General features: G+C 39.6%; 1 protein-coding gene across 1 annotated transcript; it reads right to left on the bottom strand.

Moving 5' to 3' along the window:
- Positions 1-7,065: 7,065 nt before the first annotated feature.
- Positions 7,066-25,931, bottom strand: fes (FES proto-oncogene, tyrosine kinase). The gene is made up of 19 exons (XM_084066376.1): positions 25,817-25,931; positions 24,847-25,073; positions 22,706-22,879; positions 21,457-21,553; positions 20,085-20,268; positions 19,497-19,634; positions 19,189-19,308; positions 18,631-18,753; positions 17,303-17,498; positions 17,097-17,180; positions 16,239-16,448; positions 12,137-12,259; positions 11,810-11,863; positions 11,300-11,418; positions 10,738-10,832; positions 10,442-10,565; positions 9,006-9,163; positions 8,669-8,791; positions 7,066-7,293 (listed from the first exon to the last, which is right to left on the bottom strand). The coding sequence occupies exons 2-19, from the start codon at positions 25,069-25,071 to the stop codon at positions 7,151-7,153; spliced, it is 2,490 nt and encodes an 829-aa protein (XP_083922502.1). The 5' UTR covers positions 25,072-25,073; positions 25,817-25,931; the 3' UTR covers positions 7,066-7,150.
- Between the last annotated feature and the right edge of the window lie 1,110 nt (positions 25,932-27,041).

The raw sequence follows: 27,041 nt of genomic DNA, 5'->3' as shown, positions 1-27,041 counted from the left end.
AAAAAGCAGATCTACAAACCATTACGTGTGGCCCTTAACTAATGATATATTAACTTTGGTTAATTAGTTAGTAATAGTGTTTCCAGCATAATCACTATGGTGGCAAATGGCACATCTTGACAGCTACATAGTTGTTGTGGAGATATGCATCTTTCTAGTTGAGGGATGTGGATCCTTTTGCGATGAAAATGTAATTATTCCATTCCTTTATGATGTTTGATAGAAGTGATGTGGAAAATGAGGATGTACTGTAGAGAAGGTTGTTTGCATCTAGTGTTTGCATTACCATATGGATAGCGTTACAATATGTACTGTACTTTCTTTGCAACACAGTTAATTTGTTATTTTTTAAACATGGTTAATCACACACAAACTGTAAAAAGCTACCTCGTTTGCCAGTCTTTATTTGACAAGAGTCATCAAATGATAAGAAAAAAAGGCTTGGCAAGTGCAAACATATCAATGACAGTAATCCTTCCTACTGGCACAGCCCTGCTTCTTTAGAGTCATGTTGGCTTCCGTCATGAAAGCTATGAGACCGTGCCTTTATTATTTTGTTCTGCAAGGTTGGGTGTGGGGAGACCAATTATCCTGGCAGCAGTGTTGGTTATGCATGTGAGTTTGGCCTGGTTAGTAACAGATAACATCCATGTTACAGAAAAGAAGAAGGTGGAACAGTAGGGTGGGCTAAATAATACTCTGCTACAACAAGAGATGGGGGAAACATAGAGACCTCTAAGCTTGCACAGTCTTTGGTGTCTCTTTTAGTCTCTTTTAGTGTGCTAGGCAATGCTGAATCTTTTGTCCAGTGTTACTGAGGTATTTTAAACTGGTTTCAACCATTTCAACTGGTTATTGATCTGATGTGGCATAGGGTTAAATACATGTTGTGAACACTGGGGGTTTATCTGCCACTGTCCACAACATTTGTTTCCTGGAAAATCAAGAACAATAAAATGATTTATTCTGTGACATCAGATATTCATTCATGTGGAGCCCGGCCAGTCTGTACGCCGTGGCACCATAATGGCTGTGACTAACGGAGGAGGAATTTTCTTGCAGGTAGCCTACTGTACATGTGCAGGACAGTGTGCAGAGGGAGATGAGATGACACGGGCGATATACAGTAGGAGACAGGTAGCTGACTGTCTCTGGGTGACCTCCTGCTGTACATTTAAAAATGATCTGACTCTCAGATAACCTTCAACCAGTGAGCTATGTTCTGAGGTAGAAATAGATTACATTTTATTGTGTAGTGTCTCTCACAATGGCCAACACGTGACATGACTGGTTTGCTTACATACTGATAGAAATCAGCCCTGCGGTTACACACAACTTCCTGTCATTCATACTGTACTATAAGTCCCTAAAGTCAGGCTGTTCTAGGAATGATCTACTTGATTACTTGAAATATTTTCTTCAGTGATATGTTTTTGTACAATGCATCATCCTGAGCATGCGTCCATAAGCAGATGTATTAAAATCATTACAGTGGTAGGAGACAGACACAAAATATGTTAAAAAAATATATATTATATTTTTTAGCAACCTCCTTGGTCAATTGAGCCGCTAAAAATGCTTGAGTTTTTACTCGTCCATTTTTTAAATCCAGCCTTATATCGTCTCTGTCCTCATATGTCCAAAAATCTTACTTTTCAGGATTCAAATTCAAAAATATCAAAAGTAGCAGATCTACAAGGTCAAAACGTGTCGCTTTGCGCCGTGTTTTGAGCTTGCAGATCTGCCACTTTTGATGCTTTTGTGTGACGCTGTAGTATGATTAAGTAGGGAGTTAATTTACGGGGGGAAAAAAAAAAGTTTGAATATGAAGATAGCGGTTTCTACCCGACAACAGCAACATACTCTACTACGTCTCACAAAAGCCAATGAAACGTCTTGATGGTGTATAATATTATTAGGTCTACTATATATATGTATTAGGCCTATATCTACTACACAGAGAAGCCTAAACATTGACACTTGCATTATTATATGCAATAAATCAGACCAAAGAGTGATAACAATTCCCTTGACACTAGCAGAACAACTGTCACTCCACGACAATAGAAAATAGCCCAATTAGCCCGATTTGCACGGAACTAGTATTACCTGGGGGTAATAATTATGGAGGACCTCTGTGATTTAAAACTTGTGTGAATTGGCCATATCTGTAGTAAAGTAATAATTCCAGAGCCAATAACATTATGGCAAACATCTGATACTTGTTATGTGCAAATAGGACATTTGTGAGTCCGCAGTTTACCAAAGCCTTTGTATTGACATTTACCTTGTAACAGACAATAATCTACTGACACTTCCTTATTTCTTTAATCCTTCCTAAATCACATCTGTCCTCCTCTGATATGCTACCTTTCCGGTTGAATCAAAATTCTGTATTTTTTAAGCTGACAGGAATCTGCCTTATATTTTAACAATACATAAAGGTATTTGTTGTTGAGAAGAACACTAAAGAATACAACAAATTAAATGAAATAAGAACCAGATTCATTCGCCATACCATGGAACTGGTGACTAGGAACTGGACTTGGCATAAGGCTTGTACACCACACACAATACATGTAAGATAGGGAGACCGGGGACAAAAGTAACACTTTTTGTATTTGCCTTCATAATTCACAGACTACTTGAAACATCCTAGTCATCTTTTGCTATAATAAACATTATATATGTGCCCTAATTAATAATACAATTTTTAAGCTTTCATTAATAAGGACAAGACTAAAATATTAATTTGAATGCAATGAGTCACAGTGTTACAATTGCCCCCGTGACGGGGGCAGTTGTAACAGTGGTTGGGGGCAATTGTAACACTGTAAAAATAAGTCATATTAATACACTTTATCTCAAATAAAAGCACATCACTAAGTCATATGTATTTTTTCAATTTAGTTTTTTCAAATGTATGTCTATTTTTTAATTCAAATGTATTTTTACTTTGAAATGTAGTGACATTTAGTGAAATATGTTCATTTACTAACATAAAAGTATGAAATCCCAGACAAAAAAATCTGCTTGTATTGAAAACACATTGTTACAATTGACGCCGGTCACTTTGTTACAATTGCCCCCGATGGGGCAACCATGATAAAATCCCATATTCTAGCTAGAAACACCTATACTAGCTGATGTTATTTTGTGACCAATAACATAGAGATACAATTCATCCAAGTTTAAATTAGCTGACATCTTATCTTTAGACAGCAGAAGGAAAATACCGTACACTCAAAAATGTACATTTACGCCTCAAAATCATTTTTTTATTGAAAACTTCTGCTGAGATGAAATGATCATTCTATCCTTCCATAGGCAGAGAGAGGACCCTACTAAGCATGTGTACAAGAAGTCTCACCCCTCTAGCTTATTTCTAATTAGAGTTATTGAGTGTGTTACTTTTACCCCCTGTTACTTTTGTTCCCGGTCTCCCTACTGTAGATGAATTTACATCTATGCATCCTATATACAAAGTAAACAAGTCTCCAAAGTTCAAGGACCCCAACGGAAACAAGTCCGCAAGGACTTTTTTGGTCAGACCTTTTAGACAAAAGTATTATAAATGTAACTGTGTTACATTCTTTTGCCGAAAAAAATTCAATCAATCAATCAATCAATCAAAGCAAAAAAAAAGGGTGTAAAGTGTGTATGTGTTGCTGAGTCATTGACCAACATGCAGGTTGATGAGGGTCACTGCTCAGTTTGGTGCCAATTTGGTCTGATATTTCCTGGGTAAACACAGTAGACAGTACATGGATCTCAAAGAATAAGATTCTACAAAGTCAAACGGAGTAAATGTGTGAAGAGTAGTATCGGAGTTTGGCATTATAACATGAATAAGTCAATAAAAAAATATTTATAGTCATACGTCAGATGCAATGCCAAGAACTGAACATATTTTTGTTGTCGCATGTCTTTGTGATGTGATTTAAACGTTTTTACAATAGGTTATGCAGTACATGATGTTTATGTTTAAAGGGTTAGTTCACCCCCAAAATGACTTTTTTTTCCTATCAGTCACCCCATGGAGACTTGAATTCATGGAGATTTTTTAGTCTATCCAACAAAAAAATATTCATGAATTCAAGTCTCCATGGGGTGACTAATTGATAGGAAAAAAATGTTTTGGGGGGGTGAACTATGCCTTTAATAATATGGACACTGTTTCAAAATGAAAGGAAGTTGGTGGACAGTATGCAATCCTTCAGTTTGTAGCAAACAGCAAAGGTTAGAGGCAATCCTCAAAATCACGGGACTGTCAGGTGAAGATGGAAAGTCGCAGAACATGCTTGACAGGTGAGATTGTTTTAAAAGTGAGACGGTTGAGCAATCAGTTTAAAGCTGACATCTTTATCTTTCATATCTGAGGCGAATCGGCCATGACTGACGAATGCCACACCTTAATTAATGCAGGTATTTCTTGTTTTCTTTCTGCAGATGAATGGCAAAATCAGTGCCTTACGGTGGCGGAACATATGAAGTCTATTGCTACGATGACTCCATTTACTGGAATTAAATATATATTTTAGTAAGGATGATTTATGAAGAAAACATATTGTTGATTTTGGCCTAAAAAACTAAAATAATAATTATAATTCCAGTTTTACTTGAGTACAGGCAGGGGCATGGGTGAGACACTGTGGAGATAGTGCCCAACCTGATGTGCCACCTCCTCCCCCTCCTGTGCGAAGAAAAAACGAAATGCAGAAGGTAGAAGAAAGCATTGCAGAATGTAATTCTCGTGTCTCGGCACGTGAGTAAAATCGAACTTATGCAAAAAGTAGTCTTTTAGTACTTGTTCTGCAACTGCATTTTTCTTTCATGTTTGCATTCCTCAACTGACAGAATTCCTATAGCTAAAGCAATTAGTGGGTAGTGACTTTGTTATTATTGAACAATGAATGGAATTAATAATGAATGTATGGCATCCACATTAAACACTGCTTACCGCCACACTGAAATATATTAAGAATTACAGCTACATACTGTAATTCAACAAGTCGAATTGTAGTGCTGGTGACAGATAGGGTCTAGACAGGATTCAGACATCCCTTAAAATGAACTGCACCTGACCCCTTTCACTCTTACCTCTGACACGAAATGGGAGTGTCAGTGTCATCCTGCCTGTCAACCACGTCTTCTGTCTACCATCACAAGTTAAGTATGATCTGTCTCATTTACATCACCTGCTGCTTTACGTGCAGGTTCAGAACAAGTATCATCTTTACATGGGTACCGAACAAGTTACGCATGAGAAGCCGAACACTGAATGTTTGGCTGATAAGCTATCTAGTGCTTGGGACAGGGGCTGTCAGTGCCCTACTTGACAGGATGGATGGGGTGACAGGATAAGCTCAGGGTGGTTTGTGTATCCCAGAATATTCGTATTATATTTTATATACCGTACTGTATGTGCAGTTAACATTATCATTTTATCATATATCATGCAACACAATGCACAATGCCAACACAATGCCAAATTGCCAAAATATGATAACATTTTACAACTGAACACTTCCGGTCTTTGTGAAAAGGGCCTGACACTGAAATCTCATCACATTGTGGGTCTGATCACTCTGGGTTTTATAGCTAATACATGAATAGTCCTGAATCGTTTTATTTTTATGGTTGAGGAAATAGGTAAATATATAGATAATAATAAATATAATAATAAATAATATGGGAAATACATTAAACATTAAGTCTACATTTGGAAATAAGTGAAAAGAAAAATAAGTAATCACACAAAACATTTATTTATTTGTCTCTTTCTGTGCATATTTATTTCCAAATTAACCTGCACTTTTATTTTTACTTTTATTTTTTTATTATTTCATTAATTCCTTTATTTAATTATTTTTTAAATATGGCAGTTCTGGCCCTCCTTGGAGGAGGAGGCACAGCATTCAAAACGTGGGTCTGGGAGGAGTATCTGACACTATGAGTGATAGGTAGGGCTTCGCGTGACATTCATTCGTGCCGGGTTGCACGTGACGTTTGTGAAGAGGCCCAATTTGAAGATGGAAAAGGTCAAAATGCCGGTTGGGAACACGTGTGTGTCGTTTGTTTGTTTGATTGATTGATTGATTGAATACTGTGTTAACGGTTTGCAAAAGGTACAGGGGACGATTATACAATGATGCTAAAATGATAACACAATGTATTCAATTCATCAAGAAAAGAGTTGTTCCCATACCGCGAGTCGTACCCGGGCCGCCTGGGTGAAAACCAGGAATCCTAACCACTTTGGGAAAAGTAGTGTAGAAGTGGGATCATGGTTTATAAGTAAATACAAATAGACCACATAAAAGGAGGTGTGCAAGGATAAAATAGAGATATTATTCACAAAAGAGAAAATAGGCGATAAAGGCGATGAGAAGATTAAAAAAGCAGACATAATAGTACCTACATTTCCAGATGACATGGACTGGCTAGTCTTAGGTCCTTAGTGACAACCCGATCACCTCAGATGAGACACGTTTTAGGAACAACCCAGAGGACCCTGAGGATCTCAGACTGCGTTCAGGCTCATAAGGGACAAGCATATCTACACTCTGAAACTCACAGGCAAGAAAAACAAGGAAGGGTGTAATTATGGTTGTGCTTCTTAGCAGTTGACTAGTCTAGTACATGTAGACCTATATAATATAATATATATATATAATATAAACTCCTTCGACTACACTCACTCACTGAAATGGATAAAATACTCAATATTTTTAGGTGGTTACACATTTTCAGGCGCATTCTGTCATTTTCATTGTAAAAATTATGCAAATGTATTCAAATGATATGAAAACAACATGACTATAAAATGTACATTTTAACAAACCTGACAAACAAGCCTTAAAAGATTTGTAAACTTTTCATCTTGCCAAGCCCATTTTGTCACTGACACATGTTTGTTTGTGTGTGTGTGTGTGTGTGTGTGTGTGTGTGTGTGTGTGTGTGTGTGTGTGTGTGTGTGTGTGTGTGTGTGTGTGTGTGTGTGTGTGTGTGTGTATGGGAGTAAGCAGTAAGCAAATGTGTGTGGTAGGGTGGGATTGGGGGGGTCATAATTCATGAATGTAAAACAGTTCTTCAAATTCTTAGTTAACTGAAAACAAACAGCAAACATGTTCCACCCAAAACAAGCATGTCATGGAAACTTGTGGTAGAGAGCACTGAGTTCAGCCTGGAGTTTGGTGAAAGTTGGTCTGCTTCTGGAGTCATACTGCCAGCAGCTACACATGAGGCTGTAGACCTCCGAGGGGCAGCCGACGGGAGCAGGCATACGGTACCCTGGGAAACATTGAGAACAGAGTTGGAATTTCTAGTCAGATCTGATGGTTGCACAAATACATGTAACCGTATACACACATGAAGAGAGAACATTTTGAATTGATTCAACCACATGAATCCTAGCGGTCCTATTCTGGGGGCGAACATTCATCAAAAATATGTACAAGCTACGTGTCACCAGGTGTTGTGAGCTTGTTGTAGATCAGCTATTTTCGGCAAAGACATTTGGTGTAAAGGGAAAAAAGGAGGGGTAATGACCCCTGAGGGACCCTCAAGAATAGACCCTTGGGGGACCCCTCTGTCAACAAAGTATATGGTTTACGTGGTTAATTGTCAATGTCACGTCTACTTCCACATTAGTGTGTCTTGTGTTCGTTGTGTCTCTCTCATCTCTCATGTCTCTCTCTCTCTCTCTCTCTCTCTCTCTCTCTCTCTCTCTCTCTCTCTCTCTCTCTCTACACAAATAATTACAGTACATCTAGGTATTTTGCCTTGAGGTACTTTACAAGGTACAGTATATGCTGACACAATAAGAAGAATGACTGCAGTTGACAGACAGTAGGGAGACCAAGGACAAAAGTAACAGGGGACAAAAGTAACACACTCAATAATTCTAATTAGAAATAAGCTAGAGGGGTGAGACTTCTTGTGCACATGCTCAGTAGGGTCCTCTCTCTGCCTATGAAATGATAGAATGATCATTTCATCTCAGCAGAAGTTTTCAACAAAAACATGATTTTGAGGTGTAAACGTAATTTTTTTTAGTGTACGGTATTTTCCTTCTGCTGTCTAAAGATGTCAGATAATTTATGTGTCAGCATTAAATATGCTAGTATAGGTGTTTCTACGGTAGCTAGAACATGGGATTTTATCATGGTTGCCCCATCGGGGGCAATTGTAACACAGTGACCGGGGTCAATTGTAACAATGTGTTTTCAATGCAAGCAGATTTTTTGTCTGGGATTACATACTTTTATGTTAGTAAATGAACATATTTCACTAAATGTCACTACATTTCAAAGTAAAAATATATTTAAATAAAAAATAGACATACATTTGAAAAAACAACATTTTAAAGTAAAATAATTCGAATAAAAATACAAAATAATTGTAATTATGTATATAAAACATTCGTAAGTAAAAATGTTAAATTATAAAAAATACATATTATTTAGTGATGTGCTTTTATTTGAGATAAAGGGTGTTAATATGACTTATTTTTACAGTGTTACAATTGCCCCCAACCACTGTTTGGGTGCTTCACCTGCCCTTTTGCCTCAAAGTTCCCTTTCCCCCCCAAAAAAATAATAAGAATTAGGCAGTGTTATTATCATATACAAATTCCTGTAAATTCATACACATAATACTTCCGTACCCTTCTCCACCTCGTCCCGTGTCTGTTGGTTGGTCATGCTGGTATATGGGGTCATTCCCTTGGAGAAAGTCTCCCATAGCAAGACACCAAAGCTCCACACGTCACTCTCTGTGGTGTAACGACCTGAAAACACAAACAGGGGGCAGCATTGGCAAAGACACTGCCTAACTGTCACCAGCATAAGCTATGTGCTTTTTTCCTCCTTCAAGATCTGAAACATGATATTGTGTTTTACAGAAAACCTTTTGGATTTTATACACAACCAAACAGAGTTGTTGCAAAATAAGGAATAGCCTTTCCAAGGCATGTCGGTTGGTCAGAAGCAAATGGGCCGTACCATAGTTGAGGGCCTCAGGGGCCGTCCATTTCACTGGGATCTGTTTGAAGACTCCTGTGGCAGAATAGACACCATCCTCTTGCTCACGAGACATACCAAAATCACTGATTTTCACAATACTCTCGTCTCCCACTAGACAGTTTCTTGCTGCTAGATCCCTGAAATGAGAAAGGCTGTTTAAAGTGATGGCGAGGTGAGTGAGTGAGTGAGTGACGGACGGACGGACGGACGGACGGACCGACCGACCGACCGACCGACCGAGTCAGTCAGTCAGTCAGTCAGTCAGTCAGTCAGTCAGTGAGTGAGTAAGTGAGCGACTGAACGCAGTCTGAGATCCTCAGGGCCCTTTGGGTTAATCCTAAAACTCGTCTCATTACCTGAAGCGATCGGGTTGTCACCAAGTAGGCCTACCTAAAACTACCCAGTCAGTGTCATCTGGAAATGTACTTTTATGTCTTATGTATTCTTGTGTTTCTAATCTTCTCATTGCCTCCATCTCTTTTCCTCCTTTAAAAAAAAATATATATTGATCATTGCCTCTATTTTATCCTCATCTTTTCATTTGGCCTATTTATTTTTTTACTTTATTTCCTTTATCTCTTGAATTTTACATTTTATCTCTTGCATGTTATGTTCCTGTGATTTCTCTCTTTTGTAAAGCACTTTGTGATGCTGCTTTGAAAAGCTCTATAATAATAATTATTATTATTATTATTATTATTATTACTGTATTGTTGTTGTAGTCTCTGTATATATATAACTACTACAGTATATACTGTATATATATATATCTATAAACTATACTGTAAACTCGAGGGACTGAGATTTAAAGCCCCATTGTGCAATAAGTGGCCACAGCCAATAAACAAGAGGAATTACAGCAATACATGTAAAAATAAAAATAAAAAAAAACAGCCAGATCTCCACCTTTCCTTCATAGGCATCCGCTAGGCAGCCAAAGTTAGACAAACTGGGCTACTACCGGTCATGTTGGTCTGGATAATCTGCCTTAGTGAGCAGTGAGGGAGTTGCCAATAGAAGCTATCGAAAGACATTTCTGCCTATGTGATGAATTGTTTTTACCTAAAACAAGTCATTATAATGAGAAACATTCTCGAAATGACTTCTTATCTGAAAATAATAATTATTTTTATGAGCACCATGCAACAGAGTATAAATTATGCTTTAGGATGGGGGCAAAAAATAAATAAACTTATGATAATCAAAAATATTGCATAATGCAAGCTATGCAATACTGTAAAAGCAATGTGCTCATCCTTCCACAGCGATCCCTAAATAATGTGCTCTGCACGTGCAGTTATACTGTAATATGGTATACTAACTATGCACACACTATGCTTTTATGCTATTTCATTATCTTGGTTTCATCGTTTGTGTCCTTAAAGTGTCCTGATTCATAGATCTATTTGACGTACCTGTGGATGCACTTCTTGCTCTCCAGGTACTCCATGCCAGAAGTTACATTTTCTATCATTTTCACCAACATCTTTGGCTGCATGTTGTAACCCACAGTGCGCAGAAAGGTGAGAAAGTCACCACCTGTTTGACACACCCACACACACTATCACTGTCATTACAGCTATTAAATAATCTGTATTATAGTACCAACTATGATGAATTATGGTCAAAGCCAGGAAAACCAGGACGGATAATCCCATTTGAAGATCATTGTTCATTTCACATATGTTAAAATAAGGATCATATAATATACCTTCCACTAACTCCATGATGATGTAGATGGGTTGTTTCTGAGTGCATACCCCAATTAACCTGACAATGTTGGGGTGATCATACTGCTTCAGGATCCTGGACAGTTGTGGGTTTAGATATAAATAGCAGGGATGAGAGAGGAGATGAAGGGACAGTAATAAAGGTGGAAAGAAAGGGGGACATTTTTAAGAGTAATAACTAAACACTGGATGCCTCTCAAGACAATACACGGTGTCTGCATGTATTCTAACCTCATGTACATGCTTTACGGACGGATAGATATGCTATGTGTAAATATATAGATACCTTAGTTTTTTATGCTTTATTTCCCCCCTCTGTCCCCACCCCCACCCCTCTTCTTTGAAATAACAAAGAAATGATGGAGCTTGCAGAGAAAATGTATTTCACCCACAGTTTTACACCTGTAAACCACCCAGTGATATGACAATAAACATTATTATGATGCGTGTGTGTGCGTGTGTGTGCGTGCGTGCGTGCGTGTGTGAGCACGCTTGCATGTAGATGTAGTGTGTGTATTGGGTGTGTGTTTGTACCGAACCAACCTGGCTTCCATAAGGAACCTATTCTTGTGTTCTGGTGGCAGGTTTTCTCTGCAGGTTTTGACAGCCACTGGGGTGTTATCAGAGCGAAGGCGACCAATATAAACTTCCCCAAAGTTGCCCTGGGCAATAGAAACACACTGGCTATTATCCCCTAAAGACCCAGTGGGAAAACAAAGGTTCATTCACAATGTCTTGAGTATTGTTATGAATTAACATTTCAGAAGAATTTGTCTGCTGTAGGCCTACTGTTAACAACAACAAAAAACACACACACACACACACACACACACACACACACACACACACACACACACACACACACACACACACACACACACACACACACACACACACACACACACACACACACACACACACACACACACACACACACACACACACACACACACACACACACACACACACACACACAAAAGGAGAACATTTCAGAAATGAAGAACACCATGTGCAGTTCATTTCTAAACAACCAGTTAGTAAATGTCAACTCACCCGACCAATACTGTGTCCCAAGATAATATCATCATGCTCCAGAACCCACTTGTCCTAATTTTATTTTAATACAGAGAAAGAGAGAGAGAGTGGGAGAGAGAGTGGGAGAGAAAGCAACAATTTATAGAAGACTGTAAAATCTAACAAGACCCAAGGTACCAGCTGTTATCGACAATAACGCTTTTACTGTGTGTGTGTGTGTGTGTGTGTGTGTGTGTGTGTGTGTGTGTGTGTGTGTGTGTGTGTGTGTGTGTGTGTGTGTGTGTGTGTGTGTGTGTGTGTGTGTGTGTGTGTGTGTGTGTGTGTGTGTGTGTGTGTGTGATATACCTTAAGGATAGGTTTCTTAAGCACAATGTCTGTCCTCTTGGTGACATGCTGATTGGAGGAGACCATGTTGTGCACCAGAAGGGGGACACTACGGAACCCTTCTCCATCCAGACGGTACAAATTCTACTGACACAGAAATGCATGACATGCATGCATGTTCACTGTACATGCATGGACACACATGCAATCACAAAAATACTTATGTATACAGAAACCCCTCCACTGTACTGTATGTTGTATAACAGGAACAGTGTTTGTTGTGCAAAAGATGGTCAACACAATGTGGAATTTCCACTTCAGTCCTGCTTAAATCTTTACTTTAATTATTATTATTACGGGGCCAGGCTGCCAGCATGGCTCCGTTTTGATATTGGCATTATTCTTCTGATTCTTCTTCTTCTGCCACTTTTCGCAGTTCTGGCTGAACCGTGCATACGCTTTTTACGAAACTCTGCCATATGATAGATGGTCATGAAAAACTATCAAGAAATAAATCTCACAATCTTTCGTCAAAAGGTGGCGCTATAGCACTCAATTGAAAATGCCAACTTTGAACAGGTACTGTACAACTCATGCCCTGTTTGACCTACAGCCATGAAACTTCGATACACATATGCGTCTCCTCATGCTGAACAACTTTCACACTCTGACTTTTGACCTCTGACCTTTAGATCTCCCACCATTTTGAATTATATGAAATCTCCTCCTGGGATTTTTGAGTAATCTGCACGAAACTTTTTACACATGAACTTTGGACCTATGCCGACTCAACGATGCAGCGGATTTTCCATAAGTGAAAAAATGAAGCTTTAATGAGCCAATGAATATTGCAGTTTTATGACAATTATTCATCTGCCCCTATCACATACATGCAGACTCACATTTCTTTGAAACTTTGCGGTAATGTTGAGGGTCATTCCAAATATCACTGAAACCAATCTTACTCCAATGTTCAAAGGGGGGCGCTATAGCGATTTTTTTGAAAATGCAAACTTTAAACAGGCAAATGTCATGCCTCGTTTGGCCGACAGCCATTAAACCTGCTTACACATGTGCCTTGACTCATGAGGAACACATCTATCACGTTGACCAGTAAGATTGTCCGCAATTGTCCGCAATTTTGAGCAGTTTGAAAAACACTTAAACCCAGGATTTTTCAGCTATTTGCGTGAAACTGTATCATCTGTGTGATCTCTTTTTTCACAGGTCTTGTCTGTTGGTCCAATGGCTTCTCCCTTAAGCGAGTGCCTCACGACCATAAGGTTGCCAGTTCAAGCCTCACTTGATGCAGACTTCATTTAAGTTGAATTGCAAAAAACATGACTGTATCAATGAATACATGTGCAAACGGTGAAGATAACTTGAAATGCTTATTTGAGAGTATGTTTTTTCAATGTATGACGTACTTCATTGTGAAAATAGCCGATATACAATCTCACAACTTTTCAGATAGCAACGTTTTGTGAGCTTGTAGATCGGCTGCTTTCACTGGTTTCGGTTTCGAGGAGACTTACAATTTGTCTATTGGTAAATGGTTTGTGAACGAGTGATCTTAGTGTTAGTGAAACAGGGGCTTGGTTCATGATGACAGAAGGCAAAAGTTTATGATCTTCAACAGACAACTTCAGCCTGGATGAAGCTATAGCACTACAGGTAGTGTCTCAGCCTGTGAGTCAGAAGGTTGAGAGTTTGATTCCTGTCAATGGCAATAGGTTGAGCTGTCTGTTTCTCTCACTCTGTCTGTCTATCTGGTTCTGTCTGTAGGTGGGTCATTCCACTTTTCAATTGCATCGCACAAAACATGACTGCATCAAATAATGCATGTGCAATTTTTAAAGATAAAATGAAATGCTTATTTGAGAGTATGTTTTTACAATGTGTGACATACTTCATTGGGAAAATAGCCGATCTACAATCAAACAACATCTTGTAGATAGGCTACTTTCACTAGTTCGAGACAAAAAAGACAAAAAAAAATCTTTATTGCTAAATGGTTTGTGAACCAGTTATCTAGAGTAGTTCGGGACACAGAGGCTTGGTTCATAATGGACGAAAAATAATTATAGATGTCAACAGACACTGTCAGGGAGGCCATATATCTAGCTCAATGAGAAGAGAGGCAGTCCGTGGGTCGCTGGTACGATCCCTGTCCCTGACAATGTATTGAGGTGATCATGATTTGGCATTCTTGGGTTTACACATAGTGTTTCTTGAGGATAGGCTTAGGCGTTGTTTTACTGAGGTTAGGGTTAGTGAGGGTTTAAAATGCTCATTTGTTAATTGCATGGTCTTCTTTCTCTCAAGTTCAGTCTTCTATGTTTCTATGGCTTATTGTGCATATTACTTATCATTGCTTCTTTCTTTTTTCTTTCTGCATTCGCTGGCCCCGTATTATCGCTGCTTGCAGCTATATTTATTAGTTTTTTGACAGATTGGTATATAATATTAGACTGGTTATTTTTGTGCGACACCATCGTAGAAGGAAGTATAAAATAGGCTTTGCTTAACCCTAACCTAGCATCCCGAAAATAGTTGAATATTTTGCAAAAACAGCAGATTTACAAGCTGAGTGTTTGGTATTTGTTTGTGTAGAGATTTGGTGAATGTGTGCATTATATTCACACATTCACACACAGACAGTGGAGGCAACCATGCAAGGCACCAGCCTGCTCATCGTTACTGTAGGGATTCTCTTGCTAAAGAGAACATTTTGACACAAAGCCAGGAGGGGCCGGTGAACAAACCGGGTCCCTGTTGATAAAATTCTAGCTATTTTGAATATTCAGGAGTTCCTGGAAAATGCGTGTTTGCCAGTAACCAGTTTTAAAGAACTACACTTTATTTCCTGTTCTCTCTCTCTCTCTCTACCTCTATGTGAGATAAGTATCACCTTATTACACCATCAAATTATAGAGGAACATATCACTTTCCCCCCCCAAGCTATTTGTGTATGTGGCAGTTTGCTGAAAAACAGTAGTTAATAATAATCAGAAATTAGAGATCTGTGGTAAAACATATAGGCCATTACCAGACTTCCCCCAGTGATACCAATCCTGTTGGTCTTTTATTGGAGCTAATAGAGAACAGTACAGTAGGCCTATAGCCGCTGGCCCGTTGTAAATGACAAACACACAGTGGTAAAATTGAACATCATTCCGGTTTTACTAAGTGGAAGGAACAAGGGATATCAGCGGAGACGGCTGCCAGGGAACACGGCAGCTGCTCGTCTGTTATAGGGTTGCAATGTGTCGTGGGCGCGGGTAATGTAAGGTAGTTGGTCTCAACCCTTTTCATATCAAGGTCCATTATTTATTGGGCATTTGAGCCACAGACCACCATTTGATGAGATTTAGCCTCTCAGACCCAAGAATATCTTGTTATCGTTGGATACGATTTTGTACAAAATTCCATGCTGTATTGATGTTGGTACCATAGGAGAGATGACAATTCTTTAATTAAGTAATGCAGATGTTTAACAATAATTTAACTCTTGAGAGTGTAAAATGAAGCTAAATGGACCCGTAGGGGGTTCATTTTACACTCTAAAGATTAAAGATCTATAAGGGTCCATTTGGTTACCAACTCTCCATCATTTAGCTGGGGACCACCTGGAACCCCCTCAAGGACCACTGGTTGAGAACCACTGATGTAGGGAATGACCTCACCCTCTGTGGTTCGGTGAATGATTGCTTTGTAATGCACTTGATTGATTGATGATTTTTGTTTTATTTCAAGGCCCATTTCGACCGGTTGAGACGCCACAAACTTGTTGGGGAGTTTTCCAGATAGTATGTAGATGGCGCTCTGGAATATCACTTGAACGTCATTTTAAGTAGGAACAAAAATGGTTAACGGTACTGTATACGGTGCACTGCACACCAACTTCTTAGATAAACTCAGTGGTTCTCAAAGTGGGGTCCGGGGACCCCCCAACTAAATGATACTTAGGAACCAAATGGATTATTAATTATAGGTCTGTAACTCAGAGTGTATAAATGGTTCCACTTGTACACTCTCATAGTTATGGGGGTCTGTGGCATAATGCATAACAGACTGGGGGTCCTTGAAAATAAATTGTATGAGAACCACTGGATTGACTTACGTCAACTCTCTGAATGAGGAAGTGTCGACAGCCACCGGCCCCGTAGACAGAGAGGACATATTCTTGCTTTCCCTGGCTCTCTCTGACCAGGAAATCTCCTTCGTTCTTCAACAGCTCCTGCACCTCCAGCCTGGGGATAGCTCCATGGTACCAACCCTGCTGCCCCAGAGGTCGGTCCACCTCTGGCACTAGTGCCTGTGCTGGGGGCACCTGCACACAAGAAGACTTGAATAAAGATGTGCTACAATATTATGAGTTCACACGTCAGAGAGAGAGAGTCTCTTTGAAGAGCAGCAACATCTCAAGTGTACCTTCTGTGTAGTCATACTGTACACATAAAAGTTTATCTTATTACCACTCTCATTCTTGGATAAGACTGAAAGTGCTAATATGCTAGTACTGTAGATATTTCTCTGGATACCTGTACTTATGTTTCTGTGTTAATATGTAAAACGACAAATAGAGGTTAACTTTACTTCAGGGTACAGTTTGTTAAACAAGACTGACAGTATTTAAAGTATTTAAAAAATATCTAAAGTTCTTGAACAGAGGCCCACCGGAAGAACCATGGTGGACAATTGAACTGGGCCATTAAGTGTACGCATACTATCAAACTTTAATGCACACATTTAGTCTGTGACAGCAGATGTCAGTGTACAAAAACTGTAAATGACTTATTTACAGGCTTCTCCTTACCTTCATTTCTAACTAATGTGACAGTAAAAAGGAAAGACGTGTTCATACATGGTACAATGACCATTAATTGTACTTATGCCTAGACACAAATACCTGTAACTGACTAACTCTAGAATGCTGGTGGATTATTGTGCCCTGACAGGGAGTTACTGTACTACTGACTGTGAATTTGGTTTTAAACACGTTGCCCAGATGGTTCATGATCCCCTCCTTGATGAGGTGCATGGAACCACTCCCCTCCGGCTCCTGAAAACAGAAGATCACAGTTGTCAGTAAGAGCAAACAACAGTGATAGGAAAAGCGAGGTTGATGACTGTTCATGCTAAAAGAATGACAGAAAGACAGATAAAGAACCACAGAGAACATACACTAGATGTGGTTGTAGAGACTACAGAGCTGTTGTCATCAGGCATCAAGGCAGAGGGGGGGTCACGGGACCCCAGCCATTCTAGTCTCTCCGTCAGCAGCAGTCTTTGAGCCTCCAGCCTGGCTCTGGTGCCCAGGGTCAGCAAAACCTGGTGCCGACACTCCTCTAGGGCATGCAGCTTGCTGAACTGGTACACTCTGTGTGCAGGATGTGGGCAAATTTGGAACTTAACTTTCGCTCCCTATTTTGGGCATGCCATTTAGGTAAAACGTTTCGACATTTTCCAAAAACGTAAAACAAACAATTAAATTAGTTCATTAAATAGCAAAAAGCAACTCGTCTCTGCCGTTAGAGGAAGTTCCACACGTAAGATGTAAGACTGTTCATTTCTGAAGCAACTCTCAACCCTTAACTGAGAGGCAATCTGACCATCTCCCAGGAGTATTTGAAGCAAGCTGTCAGCAGGTCCTCCAGGATCTTGTTAATGTCTTGACAACTCTCGCTTTGAGGAACCTCTAATGCTTGTAGACATCCTCCTTAGGCAAAATGAGAAGTCTCCACAATTCTAAACACATCAGTGCTTTATCATTCACAAAGCATGGTCAAGTATGGCCTCACTGCCTGTTACAGCAAGACCAGCTTAAACTAAACTGCCTCATTTTATTGGACATAACAGTAATTACATCTACTGCTTTTAACGGCCTCATCCCACTACTATTTTAACCGTACACCTTATGTATATATCATGCACCTTTTGTATATTTCACACACTGCCTACAATGACATCTGACCTGTTGTTCTGTTTCTTTCTCTGTCTCTTTCCACCTTTCTTGAAACTGAATGATGGAGCTTGGATGGCAAAGAATTTCTCTCACTTATTTTTTTACACGTTGTAAACCTATGATGTGACAGTTTAAACTACTACCAGGTTAAATTACTCTACTACAGACCAGCTACTCCAGGAGAGACTGTCGGACCAGCTTTAATTACGTTATTAGAGAAACTGCCTACAGACGGCTTAAATTGCTCTAGGAGAGACTGCCTAGTGCCTACAGACCAGCTTAAACTACTCTAGGAGAGACTGCTTACAGTCCAGCTTAAAATACTGAGAGACTGCCCACAGACCAGCAATTTGTTTGGCCAAACTTGATCTGGACCACATCAGTGCTCTGAACATCTCCTGCATCCTCTAACAAAAACTGATCACAATGAACCTTTGGCTGCACTGACAAAATCCTCATCGTTAATTCAACCAATTGTAACTGAGAGAGGGAACCAACATAACCAAATGGACCCGTACATGTGTGTGCCTGTCTGGGGTTACCTCACCTCTGCCCTTTCTTCATGCCCCCATTCTCTGCCTCCAGTTGCAGCTCCAGGTGGTTGACTGAATCCTGCTGTGAGCCCAGAACTCTAGCCAGGAGCAGCAGCTCCTCCTCTGTCGCAGTCAGTCTGCAGAGAGAGAGGCAAGGGCAGGCGTGGGCAGAATGTAGAGATAATAAGACAGGGAGTAGGAAGAGGTTTAACAGAGGCCGGGGTACCGGTAAGATGGCAAGGATAAGGAGAAAATATAGGTTAGAAAGCCTTGAGCGATAGAAGAGTTAAGAAGGCTGGGAATAATGGAAATCAATATGCCAGTTACGGTGATGGGTTAGAGAGAGAGAGTGTGCGTGTGCGTGTATGTGTGCGTGCAAGCATAATGCATTATGCCTAATTCATGCTTTGTGGTATAAAGCGTCACATGCCAAAAATGGACAATGTACAAGCTCACAACACATTGCATCCATGACACGTTGAGAGCTTCATGCAGGTCGGCTATTTTCAGAGCACGACAACATCAAGTGACAAAGTCTGAACAGGGCTTAAAGCTATATGTTTTGTACTCACCTGTGTTGAAGTACCTCCAGTGTGAGGTCATTCAGTTGAATCTCTCCAGGCTTTAGCTGATCAGTGTCCTCTAAAGCACCACAGTCAAAGTGTGCACAGACTGGGATGTCACCAACAGATCTACCCATAGACAAAGAGAGAGACAGTTGTGCACGCACGCACGCACGCACACACACACACACACACACACACACACACACACACACACACACACACACACACACACACACACACAGTTGTTATAATCCATCTTTATGGCTGTGTGGTTTAATTGGTTTAGGAGAAGAAGACGTTTAGGCCTACAGTACCTGTTCTGTTGGATGAAGTTTTCATATTCCTTTTCAGGGTCTATTGATTTCAGAGCAGAGGACATCTCCTTGTGGATGCGTTCAACTTCATGTTGGACAAGACTGGAAATGTCAAAATACTCCAGCAAGATCTCCCTCCTGGGTCAGAGGTTATGGATAGCAGCTTATTATTATATTAGGCTACACACAAGTTATGATGTTAACAATATGTGGCCAATACAATCATTTGGATAATATACATACTGTAATAATGTAGTATTATTATAAAGTGATGGTGCTAAAAGGAGTAAAAAAAAGGCTTTGCACATTTAGTATGGTTGTGCTAATAATAATATGATCCTTTTTGTTTTTTTAATAATTTTGAATAGCGTACAAATGGAATGTTTTCTTATCAACAATAATTCACATACACACACACACACACACACACACACACACACACACACACACACACACACACACACACACACACACACACACACACACACACACACACACACACACACACACACACACACACACACACACACACACACACACACACACACACACACACACCAATTTCTCTATAAACACATTTGAGCTTACAGTATGAGCACCATCTCCTGCTGTAGGCTCTGCAGTGCATCAAGCAGGGCAGGCTGGATCTTACTATAATGTTGCTGATGATATACTTGGGCTGCTCGCACAGACAGAACATAGTCATTGTGCAACTCATGGTGTCTCAGCATAGCCTTGACATAGCGTTCTTTTGCCTTGTCACGCTCCTTGTCTGTACACACCCACACACACACACACACACACACACACACACACACACAAAATAATGATAAGACATTATAGAACAGGGCTTCCAAAACCATTTCAGCTCGAGACCCAAAATGTGTTGTCTCCCTGGGACCCAAATTTATAAAGATACATAATGAACTAGATAAAGGGCTCCTCGGAGCACAGGTCTCCGCCAGGTCAGGTACGTTATTGTGGCCTCCTGGTGACGCTATAATAGGCCAATGTGAAAGGGGTGCCATTTATTCTTAGGCCTTTCACGGCAATCGGACACTGCATTCATGATTTGAGGCATTTTGTTCTGAAAATGTGTTTTGCTAAATTAGACCTGCTGGTGGCGCTATAACAGGCCAATGTGAAAAGGATGGCATTTCTTCCTTGGCCTAGAGTGAATGTGCTGTGAAATTTCACGGAAATCGCAAGGTGCTTTCATGATTTGAGGCATTTTGTTCAAAACGGACCAATCCTGCAAAATTTGGAAGCCAACGCCAATGAGGATGGAATATGGGAAATTGGACAGATCCATGTTGATCAAATGACTATAGAGATACTGTGTACCGATTTGCATGACGATTGGTTAAAATCTGCGTAATATAAAAAAAAAAGTTTTTGCACAAATCGGCCTCCTGGTGGCGCTATAACAGGCCCATGTGAAAAATTTGGGGCAGAGGTTCTGAATTGGCATCCAGGGAGTGTGTGTGCACAGTTTCGCAGCGACCGGGCCAACGGTGCCGGAGATTAGCTGCTAACGGACGGACACGCGGACGGACACGCGGGCGGACGGACAGGGTGCAAAAGATACCCTCTTGCCATGCCTTTTGGCCTGGCGGAGACAATATACCACTAATGCCCATTTAAAAAATAGCTCTCTCAAGCTCGTTGTTTTAAAGAGAGATTTTTTTTTTAATGTTTTTACTTAAATATTGCTAAATATTTTCTGAAATACAATTTCGTTTTTATGAAAATCTTAGTTTTTCAGTTTTGAAAATTGTATGGATTTTTCGTTTTACTTTTTTTGTAGAAAGACATAAAAATGTACTGACAACCCATAAACAGGGCCTTTGTGTGGGAGACACTGTCATAGAGGAGTTAAAGAGTGGATGGCTCTGTGTTTCGGTTTGTCAGAATGAGAGTGCCTCTAAACCCCTTTTTAGTGAAGTGAGAGTCGGCCCACCTTTACTAGCATCCTGGTACTTCTTCTTGGCCAGTGCTGCGTCCCTCGCAGCTTGTCTGTAGCTACTTTTTAACCTCTCCAGCTCTGTATGGATCACCTACAGAACAGGACAGATAGGAAGCAGTAGTTTTCAAACTTTTGTGCCCAAGGCACACTATGTAAAAAATCTCAGGGCACCCCACACGGGTATCTTTTGCTAAAATACCCAGTCTACAAGATCATGTGTCGTGATGTGAGGCATTGTGAGCTTGTAGATCTGCTATTTTGAATATTTCATAATATTTTATGGAGAAAAGTATATAGACTTATAGACTTTTTGGTGACACCTCAGATAGCTCAGTTAGAACTGAACTGAACCCCCAGAATTCAGTACTGTTCCCAAAACTCACAGTACCGCTCCAAAACGAATGATGCAGAGTTAGTTTGGAACTACATTTTCAGAAAGATAATGTAATTAAAATAGATAAATACAAAGATTTCTGGTACAATTCCAATGCCTACATCAAGTGTCGGGGGCAGACACTCACGCCTAAAATAGTGTTTCAAATTAATGTTTGTTTAATTGAAAAGGTTACATCAATATGAGATTTGTCTATGCCCTGCACTTGTCACACAGCACACTTTTTGAAATCTACTGCATCAGAGCATTGGCATTACTAACTTCATCTGTACAGTACGGCAAAAAAAGGCCTAGCAAATCAACAAAATGTCTACAATTTACCATTATGAACCAATATGGATTGCTGAAATAAACATAATTTGCCTGGCTGCAATAATTGGGTAATAAAAGGAACATTGAGAGGGAAACTACAGTAATGGACAACATCCGTTAATCAAAATGTGTTTTGTCACCAAACTGGGTTTCTGGTCCATTAATTTTCATTTCATGTGACTGCTCTGTATTAATATAGCTGATATTGCAGTTCTGCCCTGCGTGTCAAAAAGGGTTAGCCAGCAGATTCATACAAGAGGGAAAAATCAGGACTGAAAATGATAGCAATTTATAAAATAAAAAAAAACACACACATGCAATGCCTGATGACTGATGCAGGCCCATTGACCAAAACTTTTTCTATAAGAAAATGTAATATTGCGAGCTTAACTTTCAGTGTGTGGATATTTCTCCCTTTTGTAACTTTAGAAAGGTTTGGTCATGAGTTTGTTCAGTATTGGCGTGTGTGCACGCATGCACGCATGCACGCGTGCACACGTACGTACGTACGTGTGTGCGTGGGTGGGTTTATCAGACCTTATTAAGTTCCTGGTGGAGTAGACTCCATTGCTCTGCATAGGTCTTGCGTAGTTGCTGCTTGTCTCTGATGAGGAGTGTCAGTTTGCTTATGGGACCATCCAGCAAGTCCTCTGACCGTTTACGCATCATACGGCTCAGGTTGTCTGTCTGACAGTACAGTACAGCCCACGACTAACAGGAGCAAAAGGTGAATGAAAAAAATTACAATAAATAAATGGATGGTGCTAAAAGCAGAAAAACTGCTCCATTTGAGTTCATGGGCTTGCTAGTCTATGTTGTTGTGCTCCAGTGCTGTGGCCTTTCCACATTGAGTTAACTATATTGTCATGTATGTATGTATGTATGTATGTATGTATGTATGTATGTATGTATGTATGTATGTATGCGTCTGTGCATACAGTATGTATGTGTTTACTGTATGTGCGTGTGTACTGCATGTACTGTACTGTACTGTATGTACAGTATACGTATGTACTGTACAATGTATGTATGTATGTATGTATGTATGTATGTATGTATGTATGTATGTATGTATGTATACATGTAAGTAGGCATGTACCGTATATATGTATGTACTGTATGTATCTACGCATGCATGTATATGTACAGCATGTGTGTGTGTGTGTGTGTGTGTGTGTGTGTGTGTGTGTGTGTGTGTGTGTGTGTGTGTGTGTGTGTGTGCACGGTGTGTATGTACAGTATATGTCACTGTCTGCAATGACTCAATACACTTCATCATCATTCATCAAATCATAATACAATACAAGGTCATGAAACTTAATATATTGTAACTCAATATCTGACATATTGTGTACATATATGTCAATCTGACAACTATGCACACCTCTGCTGTAGGTTTCCCTTGTCTTTGGTCACAAGGAGACATTTGAAACACTTGATTTTCACTGTACAATTACTCTGATATCCACTCAACAGAACAATAACAGTATAACAATGGATATTAAGGGTTGCCATTCCTGTCAGTGCTGTTAAAAAGTTTGTCTCTGTTTTTACAAGGTTTGGTAAATCACTTTGGAATGGGGAGCGAACTCTGTAGTCAAAGTGTTATACTACTGTTACTAAAACATTTTAGAATAGGGAACTTGTTAGTGCTGGTAGTAAATGTTTAACTATGTCAGTATTAAGTGGGAGCAAAAAAAAACTATTTCAGAATGGGGAACATTCAGTACTGTGTAATAATGATATAAGATAAGATATTTTATTATTTATATTGATTAACCACTTTCAACATCATTATTGGTCAATATTTAACCACTTAAACCCTCTAGTCTTAGTTAAAGAGACCTGAGTTCACAACTCGGTACTCTGAAAGCTTTTTTCCGTCTACATCAAATCTCGATCTACAAACTCAACAGAACAAGCGAGCTTGTAGATCGGCTATTTTGGGGGAATGTTCCCATCAGAATAGGCATGCTGGGGTTAAAGAGGGTTCAAAAGAATGTTCCCCTTTTTTTTTAAGAAAAAGGATGTTCTAGTGTTTCCTGTTGTCCTTTGTAGCTACTGTATTGTTTCCTATGTTGTCTCAGCACATCTTCTGATTATTGATTATTATCTGGTTCACCTGTGTCTAGTTAACCCTGTTAATGTCTAGCCTATCATGTGTTGTGTCTCTGTCCACTTGTGTTGAGTTAGTCCCTGCCTCAACTCCTCAAGTCCAGCATTTTGTGTCCTACTTCCAGACACACAGTGACAGTACAAACTGCCCAATCTGGACCAAGCGGACTGAGGCTTGTTTTGTTTTTGGTTATTATTATTCTTGTTAGAATGCCGCTGGTTTTGAACAAACCTTTGAGGCAGTCTACCTTTCTTTTCCTGTGCCCCAGCCATTAAGACTATGGTTTGTGGGTCTCCAACCTGTCTGTCCTAAGGCCATTAGCCACCAACCCTGCCTGCCCTTTTCCTGGGAAGATTTTGGAGTGACATAGGAGGATATTTATGACCTCGAGTTCCTCCCTTGTCATCTCTTGGAAGAATGCCCCTGAAATTGCCCAGCACATGGTGAACTTCAGGTGGCAGTGTAATGTCGGCCGCCCCTCTAAGACACACACATGGGCTGATCGAGCCGGGCTCACCTGCTCTCCGGCCTGCTATTTCACCGATTCTACCCCAAGCATCACCTTGTTGAGCTGGCTGATGTAATCCATTCCTCCACCAGACTGAGGCCTATCCAGCCTGTCCACCATGACAGACATCTGGTGAAGCTGTACAGAGAACTCCCGTTCACTCTTGGCCCGTTGTGCCATCCATTTCTTCATAACCTCCATCAGGTGAAGCTCAGATTCTTGTAGCCGCAGCAGGGCTGCATGTGCTTGAGGACACCAGAGAACCTCCCCAAACCCCATCTCTGTAAATGAGGGTCAATACAAAGCAGAGGTTTGTAGAATAGCAAAAAAAAACTGTACTCAAGTAAAAGTATTGTTTCTATAACCAACCCTCTAGTTAGTAAAACAGACTTGAGTTACAACTGTACAGTTTTTTCCCGTCTAAACTAAATCTCTTTGCCAAAAATAGCCGATCTACATGCTCACAATGTCTCGCAACACAATGCGTTTTGGAATGTTCCCCCCAGAATAGGCATGCTGAAGTGGTTAAAATAATGACCCAAGTAAAAGTAAATCATCCATATTACTTGAGTCCATCCAGTGAAAAGACAACTGAAGTACTGAGATTCTTCATAGGATCTCAATCTGATTATTGTTTAAATAATCAGAACATAATTGACATGTATAATATATAAACTTATAAATGTTTGTCCAATACAAATATTAAGAGCCAATGCAAATAGCAGTCAGCCTCTTTGGCTGAAGTCTCTGAGAGAATGAAGCAAACAGAACATGTTGAAAAAAAAAAAACTATGGGTAAAAAAACAACATAATGTAGCCAAATCATTGAAAAACATTATACTTGTCCTCCTTTACATTTGGCCCAAATGTAAAGAATTAAAAGTAAAAACAATTATTCACAAAATATACTATAGTGAAAGTAAAATGTAATTTATGTTGCATGAAAATACTCTTACACTTGCAATTCATTCAAAATGTTACTTAACTTAATGTAACAGAGTAAATGTAACTCATTACTACCCACCTCTGCTATGCACTATATCTTTTCTGTCTCTCAGCAATAATCCATATGGTGTCCGTGGAAGGTAAATTTAGAAACAGAGTAAAACATAGGCTACTCTTTGAAGCAGTAGGCTACCTGATAACTGAGCCTCTTTATGACCAGGGGTCTATTCACACGTTTTCACTTCCCCTTGAACAAAAAAGAAAGTAGTTGAAAGTAAACACTTCCTCATGCGTGCTGCAAACTGTTCTGTGTGAGGAGTAGACATTGTTTATATTATGAGTTCAACAGTAAGCTGTTACAGTAATTGCTATACTGACTTAAAGGGTCTACACCATGAATTTGAACTTTTTCTTCATTTTTGTGTGTTTTTGGTCTCCCCCACCTCTCTTCTGTTCCAACAAATACCCGACTTCGAGCATGCAGGCTTTCATAGGCTATCTGTGTTTTTTATGTAAATTGGTCTGAAAACAGTCCGTCAGATTTGTTCCCCCACCCTACGTCACGTCTGGGAACAATTCCTCCCGTTTTTTCAGTTCTAACCAAAAAAAAAAAATCTTTTTTTTTTTTTTTTTTTCATTTTTCATTTTTTTTTCATTTTTTTCTTTTTTTTTTTTTTTTTTTTTTCCACACAGAACCAGGACATAGCATGCATACAAACTGGCTCAATAGCGCCCCGTGCCAAACAGGACAATGTGGTATTGCAGGTGAAAGTGCTTTATAAGCCAGAGAGAAGTTAGTTGGAATGAGTATATCTGAGGCTTGATTTAGGCTCAAACCTTTTGAAAAACGTTTGAGGGACATAAACAATATGATATCAAATATTATTATTATTTTTTAAATTCATGGTGTAGCTCCTTTAACTAAGTACATTTTGAGGCACCCATGACAGGTTCAAATAACCTGCTCAGCAACCCTTTTCATTGTTGAAGTGAACTAAAAATTAAAAATTAAACAGAAATTATAGTAATTTTGCCCGTATCTACTTTATAGTATAATGGTGGGTTCTAGTGCCTTGTTCAGGTACAGTGCCTTATTTAGTGAATATAAAATGATAGTAGAAAGGTTAAGCAGGAAAGATGACACAATAACTGTGACATCCTTCCTGCTTGACCGTACTACTAATCACACTAGAGACATGTACCTGTGATAGTGGAGTATGCAGTGTAGTGCAGCAGATTCAAGCTTAGTTCAGATCAAAGCCCAATTTGACGTTTGACTGTGTCGTGCACAGAAAATAGCCATT

The sequence above is a fragment of the Gymnoscopelus microlampas genome (assembly GCF_963454915.1).
Source record: "Gymnoscopelus microlampas genome assembly, chromosome: 1".
In the NCBI taxonomy this organism is placed as follows: Eukaryota; Metazoa; Chordata; class Actinopteri; order Myctophiformes; family Myctophidae; genus Gymnoscopelus; species Gymnoscopelus microlampas.
Note: the sequence above shows the minus strand (reverse complement) of the source record. Positions and strands in the feature narration are given on the sequence as shown.